Source organism: Ascaphus truei, chromosome 5, assembly GCF_040206685.1.
Source record: "Ascaphus truei isolate aAscTru1 chromosome 5, aAscTru1.hap1, whole genome shotgun sequence".
In the NCBI taxonomy this organism is placed as follows: Eukaryota; Metazoa; Chordata; class Amphibia; order Anura; family Ascaphidae; genus Ascaphus; species Ascaphus truei.
The window spans coordinates 17,132,243-17,144,822 of record NC_134487.1 but is presented as its reverse complement, the minus strand read 5'-3'; the positions used below and the strand labels follow the sequence as shown (position 1 = coordinate 17,144,822).

The following is a 12,580-nucleotide window of genomic DNA, read 5'->3' as shown; positions in this document are numbered from 1 at the left end:
CTGCTTCAAACTCAGTGTCATTGTGTGCAGAATTAGTGCCTTTACTCACTGAGCCGCTCCTTCAGCCCATATCTTAATGTAACATGGACACAAAAAAATAGAACTGTTAGGACTAAAATAATGTAACATTGCAGCTGCAAAATAATTGCACACGTTGTAATCAATACACTTAGAGTCACAAACACATACAGACTTTCCTGCTCATACAGCGGCATCCATACACTTACAGAGACACGTACTGTACACTTAAATGCAGAATCTTAGAGATATGAGTGAACCATTTACACTGTACTGTATGTATATATATTTTTATTTATATAGCGACAATGTACACACCGCTTCACAGCAGTAATACACGTGACATAATAATATAAAATAACAACTAGTACAAATAACACAATGTGTAGAAGCGCTTCAGACACACAAGTAACACTAGGAAAAGGAGACCCCTGCCCCGAAGAGCTTACAATCTAAGCGTTGTATTGATGTTTTGTGCAAATCTAAAGGCAACAAGGAAGTACTGTATTTTTCCATTCAAATGATCAGGGTTATGCTAGGATGCACCTTCAATGAAAGAGGTGCTGGGACATGGGAGCAATTGTCGAAACTGGGCAGCAAATATTGTAATAGAGTTACAGAACGTGCTTGCAAAGGCGATGCAGGAATGTGGAGACTATGTTGGGTAGGAAAAGGGGTCACTCCTCCCCCCCTGAAGAAGTGCCGGTTTACGGCACGAAACAGCTGTAGGGCAGTCAGGCGACGCAACTACTGATGACGTCAGCCTGTCCGGAGGAACTTGTCTCACACAGCGTGCTGAATAATATGCCGATCAGACGCTAGATGCAGATCATAGACGCAGATGAATTATGGTTGTATGGCTCCTTTTACTATCTATGTGCAGCTTAGCTATTATCTATTTCAGTATATGCAACTGAAACAATCTTAGGTAATATCCCATATCTGAATCCTGTCTGCTTCAACTGTTACTTAAATTAAGCATTGACACCTAGGCAGGGAACACCCTGTGTAGGAAACAATCTGTTTGAATGTGCCTCAGATGTGCTAATTAAGCAGACAGAACCACTGTCAGGTGACTTTTTAGGCCTATATAAACCCAGTCAGAACAGCTAGTCTGCCTGCAGCCCATATCCAAGTGGCCCATTATAAGTGGCAAGACGACTGAACAACTGAAGTTTAAAAGGAAGGTCAAAAGAAGTGAGGAAGAAGTGGACACTCCATCTGGCCCTGATTCCTGCATGTGAACTACGCTGGAAAGGAGGAAATCATCTATACCAGACTGCATCATTACTGCTGTGATGCTGCCTTTACCATTTATATTTGCTGTGACTTCACTTCTTCTCAAATTATGCACTTCCTTTTACCAGCCTCAGTATGTCTCTAACTCTATTCATATATCTCCATCTCTCCTTCCTTCCCCACTTCTCAGTTCACATGAACTCCTTTCTTACCTGCGTCCTCTGACACCACACAGCTATATCCCCTACACTAAAACACACCCCTACAAATCATCCTCACACATCCTCTTCCTATCCATGCTTCTCCTCCTTGCTTCTGGGGATATCTCTCCCAATCCTGGTCCCTGCCTTATTTCTACTTGCTCTCGTCCTCGCCTGCCAAATGCAATCTCTACTCCTTCTGGTGTTAACCCCTCCAACCTCATACCCATCCCCTGCCACCCTCCCTCCTCTCTCCCTTTCTCCTGTGCCCTTTGGAATGCTCGCTCCCTTTCTAACAAGTTCCTCTCTGTGCATGACTTATTTCTCTCTCACTCTCTGCTTCTCTTTGCTGTAACTGAGACCTGGCTCACTCAGTCTGACTCTGCTCTGGAAGCTGCCCTCTCCTACGGTGGCCTTTCCTTCTCCCACACTCCGCGCACTGATGGCAGGGGTGGAGGCGTGGGGCTCCTGCTCTCCTCTCTCTGTCGTTACCGAACCCTTCCTATTCCTCCCTCTCTTGCTTTTCCCTCCTTTGAGGCTCACACTGTCCAGATTTTCTCTCCTCTCCCTGTTCATGTGGTGGTCATCTATCGCCCACCTACCTCTACTCATTCCCCTTCTGCCTTTCTCTCTCACTTTGAATCCTGGCTCTCTTTCTTTCTCTCCTCAGACTCCCCTGTTCTTCTCCTTGGGGACTTCAATTGCCACATTGATGACCCCTCTCTCCCTTGGGCTTCCCGCTTTCTTTCTCTAACCTCTTCTTTTGGCCTTCAACAGTGGACTGCAGCCAGCACCCACAAGGATGGCCACTACTTAGACCTGGTTTTCACTAAGAACTTCTCTCTCTCCGATTTCTCCATTTCCCCTTTTCCTCTCTCTGACCATCATCTCATCTCATTTTCTCTATCTCGCTTCTCCCCTTCTCCACCTCGGTTCTGCAGAAACCTGCGCTCTATTCACTTACCTGACTTTGAGTCCACTTTAAGCTCCACCCTCTCCTCTCTCAGCTCTGCTACAGACCCTGACAACCTGGTCAGGAACTACAACTCTGCCTTGTCCTCGTCTCTTGATCTACATGCCCCGCTTTCTCTCTGCCGCACTCGCCCTTCTAACCCTAGACCCTGGCTAAATTCCCACACGCGCATGCTGCGTTCCTCCACTCGTTCCTCTGAACGCCTCTGGAGGAAGTCTCACACTCTCGCAGACTTCCTTCACTACAAATTTATGCTATCCTGTTTCAACTCTGCCCTCTCGCAAGCTAAACAAGCCTATTTTTCTGCACTAATCAACATGCACAAGTCTAACCCACGCCGACTGTTCTCTGTCTTTGATACTCTACTCAAACCACCCTCAGCTGCCTCTCCTTCCTCCATCTCCGCTCAGGACTTTGCTGACTATTTTAAGGAAAAGGTGGAATCCATATGGCAGAACATCCCCTCTGTTTCTTCCTCCCATCCTACACCTCTTCCTAACTCTCCTCATGCCTTCCTTGACTCTTTTTCCACTGTCTCAGAGGAGGATGTGTCGCTGTTGATCGCCTCCTCTCCCTCTACCACTTGTCCTCTTGACCCCATTCCCTCCCATCTCCTAAAACCTCTAGCTCCTACTATAATCCCTACGCTCACACACATTTTTAACTCCTCCCTCTGCTCTGGAACCTTTCCATCCTCCTTCAAACATGCAACAGTCATACCATTACTCAAGAACAACAAGCTTGACCCTACCTGTCTTTCTAACTATCGACCTGTCTCCCTCCTGCCTTTTGCCTCTAAACTCCTTGAACGTCTTGTATTCTCTCGCTTGCTCCATTTTCTCAACACCTATTCTCTCCTAGACCCTCTACAATCTGGCTTCCGCTCTGCTCACTCCACCGAAACAGCCCTCACTAAAATAACTGACGACCTCCATGCTGCCAAAGACAGAGGTCATTACACTCTGCTCATATTACTCGACCTCTCTGCAGCATTTGACACAGTGGACCACCCTCTTCTCCTCCACATTCTCCATACTCTAGGTATTCGGAACAAAGCTCTATCCTGGATCTCATCCTACCTCTCCCATCGTACTTTCAGTGTCTCTTCTGCTAACACCTCCTCCTCCTCTATTGATCTCTCTGTGGGGGTACCCCAGGGCTCTGTCCTGGGACCTCTTCTCTTTTCTCTGTACACACTCTCTCTAGCTGACCTAATAACATCTTTTGGGTTTAAATATCACCTCTATGCCGACGACACACAAATATACTTTTCAACACCTGTCCTTACACCTGCTGTACAAACCAAAGTTTCTGAATGTCTCTGCTATATCATCCTGGATGGCCCTCCGCCGCCTTAAACTCAACATGGCTAAAACAGAGCTCCTCATACTTCTTCCCAAACCTGGCCCTACTACCTCCTTCCACATTACTGTTGGAACTACAATCATTCACCCAGTAGCCCAAGCACGCTGCCTAGGGGTCACACTCGACTCCTCTCTCACATTCGCCCCTCACATTCAAAACATTTCTAAAACTTGTCGCTTTTTCCTCCGCAATATAACAAAGATACGCCCTTTCCTCTGTTGCTCGACTGCTAAAACTCTGACTCAGGTCCTCATTCTCTCCCGTCTTGATTACTGTAACCTCCTGCTGTCCGGCCTTCCTGTCTCTCACCTGTCTCCCCTACAATCTATCCTAAACGCTGCTGCCAGAATCACTCTACTCTTTCCTAGATCTGTCTCAGCATCTCCCCTCATGAAAACCCTCTCCTGGCTTCCGATCAAATCCCGCATCTCACATTCCATTCTTCTCCTCACTTTTAAAGCTTTACACTCTTCTGCCCCTCCTTACATCTCATCCCTAATTTCTCGTTATGCACCATCCAGACTCTTGCGTTCTTCTCAAGGATGTCTTCTTTCTACCCCCTTTGTATCTAAAGCCCTCTCCCGCCTTAAACCTTTCTCACTTTCTGCCCCACACCTCTGGAATGCCCTTCCCCTCAGTACCCGACTAGCACCCTCTCTATCCACCTTTAAGACCCACCTTAAGACACACTTGCTTAAAGAAGCATATGAATAGCACTGTGGATACATAAAGCTTGGCCCCCTGCAGACGCACATACCAGAACTCCCTCCTACTGTCTCTGTACGTTCTACCTACCAATTAGACTGTAAGCTCCTCGGGGCAGGGACTCCTCTTCCGAAATGTTACTTTTATGTCTAAAGCACTTATTCCCATGATCTGTTATTTATATTATCTGTTATTTATTTGATTACCCCATGTATTACTACTGTGAAGCGCTATGTACATTAATGGCGCTATATAAATAAAGACAAATAATACAATACAATCTATTGAGGCACCAGAAGCTGTGTGTACTGTATACGTAGAGGGTATTAACCCCTTGCTGGACACACAGTGTTTTTGGCTGTGATCCTGAGCCGCAACCAGCGTCTATCCACTATAGCCATCTGGGAATAACATCAGATAGGCTTGAGTCTGAAACAGATTATATATATGTTTGTGTTGATCGTGATCCTAATATATTGAGAGGTGTTACGAGAGTGAAACAGCATTGATACACTCTATATCATAGGGTTCATATGTGTATAACATTAACAGCATTACCTGACATACAGCATCCACTGTCGCTGTGATTGTATCAGAGATACATATACACTGTGAACTTTTGTAAACTGTATTACCATACAAATGAACACATGAACACTCTGTCACAGACTGGGAAACCATGTTAAACTAAGTTTGAGATGTATACCCACATTTAGGGTGTTTCCTTTCCCATATCAGTGCATATACTAGCACCTGGAGGCAATTTGGTATCCAGGATTCTTTGGCATAAATACTATTGGAGTAACTAGCACACAGTGTACTAATAATAGAGACAAGATTTTTAAATATTTTATTAGAGTGTTTTTTGATAGAAGTGTTTAATAAAAAAAAATTCATTTTTTATTGTACTTACCTCCTTGGTGTCTGCAATACTAATGCAACTTAGGGACACCTACTGTTCAATTACAAGGAACTAAATAGGCTGAGTGCAGCATAATGGGAACCTTTTGGTGATCACCCTTTGATCACTTTTTTGAAAATATGTGGAGACTATGGTCTCCTCTGTTACTGTACATTAGAAACGGAGCGCATGCTAAATAGCCCAAGTGGCTCATTCAGCATTATTTTTATTCTTTATGTAATCTAGGAGACGCAACACCTCTGCGCGTAACTACTATCAGCCCGGGACCTCCGTTACTGGAAACAAGCTCTCCTAATCCAGGGGGGAGAGATCCAAAGTATCCATGAACATTTCAGATCAGGGGTGGTCAACTTCAGTCCCCAAGGACCACCACCAGGTCAGGTCTTCAGGATATCCCTGCTTCAGCAGAGGTGGCTCAGTCAAAGACTGGGCCACTGATTGAGCCACCTCTGCTGAAGCAGGGATATCCTGAAGACCTGTTGGTGGCCCCTGGGGGTTGGAGTTTGCCACCCCTGTTTTAGATGAATGATTATCAACTTGACATATAATGCACGCTCACTACAAAGATCGCATTAAAAGTTGCTTTAATTGAGTGTAATTATACTCCAAAAATGTGGCGGTTTTAGTTGCTTTTTGCAAAAATATGCACAAACGTTTCACACATCACGAGAGAGGAACCGTAAATGTGTCCACATGGTACCATCCACAACCAGGCACAAAAATCTAGACGTACCTTCAAAGAATAAAGTGCAACAATACATGTATACTCGTTACTATGTGCGTGGAACATTACTATAATGTTTCAGTAAATAGCTTATACATGGTGCACATGTAAGGCTGCGGCCACAGTACCTGCGCTGCATGCGCGTCAGCGAAGCTGGCGGCGCGTGCAGCCGATTCCCCTGGTCTGCAGGGAGCTGCAGACCAAAAGACAGGGGGGGGGGGGCGTGACGTCACCCGGCAGGTTCGCCCTCATTGGCTGAACTGCTGGGGGGCGTGGCTTAGCGCTCGGTCGCGACTCCTGCTTACAATTCTCTTGCGAGCAGGAGTCACTGTCGGCGGAGCGCAGCGCCCCCCCCCTCGCAGCGGGCCCGGTCCCATTGTGCAGCGGCTTTTGTCCCTGCAGCGTCCCCAACAGCGGGTGCTGCAGTAGCCAGCGGGGACCTGGCCTAAGACCACAACAAGCAAGGATTGATTTACAGTGGGGCCCCGCTTTTTGGCATTCCGCTAATACGGCGGTTTTATAAATAAATATTTCCTGACTTCACCCATGCGTATTTTATTTGTAAACATGGATAAGGTTGATTTAATCGGGGGGCTGCCTGCCACACCTGCACATACACTCCGTTTGCTTCCGGAATGCTGCATTCTGGGACGGAGTAGGAGGGAGGAGGGACGGGATGTCGCAGGTGAATATAGATTTTTGGCAATTTTCGCTTTTAGACGGGGGTCTGGAACCTAACCCGCCGTATGAAAGAGGCCTTACTGTATATCCATGAAACGACTCGCCTGACTCGCACCTACCCAATGAACGCCCATGAAGGACTCAACTTAAGGGTGAAGGAGCAGCTCAGTGAGTAAAGACACTGACTGGCACTGAGTTTGAAGCAGGGGAAGCTGGTTAAATTCCTGGTGTCAGCTCCTTGTGACCTTGGGCAAGTCACTTTATCTCCCTGTGCCTCCGGCACCAAAACCATAGATTGCTCCACGGGGCAGTATCTGCAAAATCTCTCCATAAAGCACTACGTAAAACTAGCAGCACTATACAAGAATTATTATTATTATTATTATTAAGTGCTCTCAAATATTTTTTTTCTACTTAAAAGATTGGATCTGTATTTATAATTATAATTTTTTCTACAGAGTCAACCATTTCAACCTCAACAACAACAACAACAACGATTGGAATTGGGCCATCTACAGAAATGGAAAGATTGACAACGACGGTAAATGCGGCACAAGAGACATTCGAAACAGTGAAAGCTAATACACAATCACCGCGGGCGGAGCCTTCACCACGGAACACAATAGCCACAATAAAGGATAGCAGAGTAACGCAAGAGCCTGGAAGTATTGTTACAGGAGAAACAATGACCTCGACCACAACCATTGGACAAGGTCACTTTTCAGGTTAGTGGGCGTGAAACTATAACACATCTTGGGAAATATATGATACAGAAAGCACAACTCTAAGGCTGAGGCCCCACTGCACGCGCCTGCACGCCCGCCTTGCGACCGGGCGGCGCGTGCAGAGCGCTATACCGCGATCGTGGCCATAACGGGCTGTGCGGGCGTGGCCATGGCGAGGGGGCGGGGCCACGAAGCCAACCAAACTATAAAAAAAAAACATGCCCCACACACACACACGTATGCAACTGGTGCCGAAACACAAAACACATACACCCGACAATGAAAACATGAGGGAACAGAAAAATAAACAGTATAAGAATGTATATTTATCCACACTGTGGTTGATAAGGGTAGTACTGAGTAAAAAAAGAAGGGGAAGACACATATACAAAAGCACTAAAAGAGAAAACCATTTAATGAGTGGGGGCAATGTTTCGGGGGACGGGGGGGTGAACCCCGTCTTCACGCCCATTCCAACGTTGGTACTTCCCATTTATCTACTAAATATGAAGGCTCCAACAAACATGTAGGCAGAGACAGAGAGCAGCGCGCTGCGACGAAGACAGGCGTCTATTCTCCACTGAGATTGCTTGGAAACAGGACTTCGTCGTTGTGCGCTGCTCTCTGTCTCTGGTTACGTGTTTGTGGGAGCTAAGCTGCTCTATTCCCAGCTCCAGAGAACTCCACAGTTCCAAACATAATGACCTTTTTACTGTATGTGCGGATGAAATGTAAGTAAAATCAACATGGCTGCCGGGGCCGCCCAATGGGAAGCCACGATGTCATGCTCAGACACTGCGGCTTCCTTTTGGTTTGTGCGAGTGAGGCTTGGATGGTGGCCATATTAATTTCCCAAAACACCAGCACATAAAAAGGGAAATATCTTGGCGCTAAAAATAGCACGGTTCAACTCTGGGGACTTCCTGGCTCTGATTCTGTAAAACATTAAATACATTTTCAATTGAGATGGGGGGAATTTCTGATCTAACATAAATTTGGGATCTGGAGAACTTTATATATTTCCCAAATTGTTTTGTATAAGAGTTGGAGTTAAACACTGGCTCAACCCGAAACTGCATAAGGATATTATATTCAAGCAGTATATTTCTGTTATTGTTTTATTTATTTATACAAATGTGTTACCAGGAAGTAATACATTGAGAGTTATCTCTTGTTTTCAAGTATGTCCTGGGCACAGAGTTAAGATAACATTACATGGTTACGTTACATGAATAGGGTTATACGTTATATTTAAAGACATCGCATGAACAGTTAAAGATAATATATGTTATAGACGAATGTTACAGACCAGATTAAAATGTGAGACAGCTTTAGTTTTGAAAGAACTTAGACTGGTGGTGGATGTGAGAGTCTCCGGTAGTGTTCCAGTTTTGGGGTGCACGGTAAGAGAAAAAGGAGCGGACGGATACTTTGCTGAACCTTGGGACCATGAACAGTCTTTTGAAGTCAGATCTCAGGTGATAAGTGCTGCATGTGGTAGGGGTGAGGAGCTTGTTCAGATACGCGGGTAGCTTGCCCAGAAAGTATTTGAAGGCAAGACAGGAGAAAATGAACTTTGTGCCTAGACTCAGATGATGGCCAATCTAGTCAGTTGAGCATTTCACAGTGATGAGTGCTATTATTACATTGGAGGTCAAAGCGACATATTGAGTTGTAGAAGGTGTGTAGTTTGCCAAGGTGAGTTTGGGGTGCTGTACCATTTGCTATGTCCCCATAGTCTATGAATTGGCATTAGTAGAAACCGTGGAAGCAGGAAGATAGTAATACCTGGTGAGGCGGCTAGGTACAGAGTCCTGGCTTTTATAGACCGCCAGCCTCCGGTACATGACATCATACTGGGGACATCACAATGAGTTACAGACATCCTTATATAGATGAAATCCAAGTATATCCAGCATACACCTTCTGAGTGGATCTGTGTTAGGGATTCAGAATCCTCACTTTTAACCACAAGATTTGCATCTGTGACAATGTCCAGAGGCCTGGACCGGCCCTTATGGGTGTGTCTTATCTCCCATTTGTTACTCTCTTCCCTGTGACACTTTTAAGTCTGGCTTCTCTGATAAAGGGAGCTAGATCACAACCGGGGAATTACAGACCTGTAAGCCTGACTTAAATAGTGGGAAGCTACTTGAAGGTTTAATATGGGATAATATTCAGAAATACCTAATGGAAAACAAAATTATTAGTAATAGTCAGCATGGATTTATGAAGGATAGATCATGCCAAACTAACCTTATTTGTTTATTTGAAGAGCTTAGTAGGAATTTAGACCAGGGTAATGCAGTTGATGTGGTCTACTTAGATTTTGCAAAGGCTTTTGATACGGTTCCACACAAGAGGTTAGTGTACAAAATAAAACAAATTGGACTCAATTTGTAGGATAGACAACAGAGAGTTGTCATAAATGGAACTTTTTCAGGTTGGGCTAGGGTTGTGAATGGAGTACCTAAGGGATCGGTACTGGGACCCCTGCTTTTTAACTTGATTATTAATGACCTTGAAGTTGGCATCGAGAGCAAAGTCTCCATCTTTGCTGATGATACTAAATTGTATAAGGTAGTAGAATCAGAGCAGGATGTAATTTCTCTCCAGAAGGACTTGGAGAGACTGGAAATTTGGGCAGGTAAATGGCAGATGAGGTTTAATAGAGATAAATGTAAGGTTATGCATTTGGGAAACAAGAATAAACAGGCGACTTACAAATTAAATGGGGATAAATTGGGGGAATCATTGATAGAGAACAATTTAGGAGTGCTTGTAGACAGCAGGCTTAATAATAGTGCCCCAAATCATGCAGTAGCTGCAAAGGCAAACAAGATCTTATCTTGCATCAAACGGGCAATAGATGGAAGGGAAGTAAACATAATTATGCCCCTTTACAAAGCATTAGTAAGACCACACCTTGAATATTGAGTACCATTTTGGGCACCACTCCTTAGAAAAGACATTATGGAACTAGAGAGAGTGCAGAGAACAGCCACCAAATTAATAAAGGGGATGGACAATCTAACTTATTAATTAGATTTATTTACATTAGAAAAGAGGCGTCTAAGAGGGGATATGATAACTACATATAAATATATTCGGAGACAGTACAAGGAGCTTTCAAAAGAACTATTCATCGCAAAGGGCAGTACAAAGGACTGGGGGTCATCCCTTCAGGTTGGAGGAAAGGAGATTTCACCAGCAACAAAGGAAAGGGTTATTGACAGCAAGGGCAGTTCAAATGTGGAATTCATTACCCATGGAGACTGTGATGGCAGATACAATAGATTCGTTTAAAAAAAAGGTTGGGCGTCTTTTTAGAAAGGAAAGGTAAACAGGGATATACCAAATAAGTAAACATGGGAAGGATGTTGATCCAAGGAGTAATTTGATTGCCAATTCTTGGAATCAGGAAGGAATTTATTTTCTCCTTATGAGATACTGTATCATTGGATGATATTTTACTGGGGGTTTTTTGTCTGCCTTCCTCTGGATCAATATACTGCAAGTAGGGATATAGGATAAAGTGCCTTTTGGCCACTCACAATAGTGTGAAGATTTAAAAAAAAAAATATGTTTTTTCAAGGCAAACTTCTATACAATAAGGTAATGTGATATACAATAAAATAAACTATTAAAAATTCGGGGAGGTCACTCAAATAGAATCGGTAGTGTATCTTCACACAGGCATTAGATCTATCTGAATGTGCCCTTACAGGGCTTAGAAGATAGGTCTGGCGATGTGTATTTGTTAGTGGAGAGTAGTATACATGCTAACCACAGGAACAAATCAGGTTGCCGAAATACAAAAATGCTGCAGCACAGATCCACATAGGAAGTGCACGCGAACAGGACGTAATTGCAACTTATGTTACTTTGATGTATACAGGCAACGGTTGCAAATAACTCATGGTCAAGCACAAGACTTAACCACAGTGTTGTTGCTATTTTAATCAAGGCAACAGTTACAGGTGGTAATATTGTTGCTTTTTTAATTAATGCAACAGTTACAAGTGGTAGTTACCAGCCGGCTGTATTCCAGCACCTATTTCAATGAACTCATTAGTTATCCGTTTTGTCAAACATCAAAACCTGTTTAGAACTTTTATGATTACTGTCACTAGTTTAATTCGACATAAATAGAATGAGTTATTTTTAGGTGATTACTGAAAAAATATGTGTATTATGCTGCAGTGTTTCCCTAATCAGGTGTGGTATTCTCGGTGGCAGTGTAATCACTGAAGTTACTTGTTCTCAGAGATACAATTGTATCCACGATAATAACAGCTGTTAGCTAAATAGCATGAAACACATCTTAACCATATATATATACGCATCAGCATACAGCCACAATCCTAATGCTACACAGGTAATCCTCCGTAATGATCACAGTTGTTCAGTGGTGTAAGTACTAAAAGCGCGTTAAACACTACCACTCTATAAGGTATACCATGTGTTAAGTATAATAAAAATCGCCATACGACCTGAGCTGTGTGTGCCCAGCTCACCGATCCGTCGCTCTCTCCACCGGCGTCACCAATGTGACGTCATAAAACCGACGTATGTTTCGCGTATTTTATTGTATATCACATTACCTTATTGTATAGTAGTTTGCCTTAATAAAATGATTTTTTAAATGTTCACACAATTGTGTGTGGCCAAACGGGACATTAGTACCCACGGATTCAATTTTTCCGGCTCAATAATAGTTCATAGTGAGTGCAATTAGGTATCCTTTGGGTTGTATCTATTAACGTTTTGTAAATAAATTGTTATTGTTCCTTTATGCACCCTATGTACTCCAATACTACATTAATTCTGTAATAGGTGAGCGGTAGGTAATATCTTGTTTGTATATATAGGATAAAGTATCTGTCGTCTAAATCTAGCATAGGGTGAACTTGATGGATGGATGTCTTTTTTTCAACCTCATCTACTATGTAACTATGTAACTATCTACTATGTAACTATGTAACTATGTACTATGTAACTATGCTTAACTTCAATTTAATCTGAGAG

At 43.6% G+C, this 12,580-nt stretch overlaps 1 protein-coding gene across 1 annotated transcript in view; it reads left to right on the top strand.

Annotated features, from left to right (window-relative positions):
- The window catches only part of IL15RA (interleukin 15 receptor subunit alpha), a 119,847-nt gene that overhangs the window by 89,373 nt on the left and 17,894 nt on the right, over positions 1-12,580 (top strand). The window contains exon 4 of the mRNA XM_075598913.1: positions 7,286-7,552. Coding sequence (XP_075455028.1) covers positions 7,286-7,552 — 267 coding nt within the window. The remainder of the gene's footprint in view (positions 1-7,285; positions 7,553-12,580) is intronic.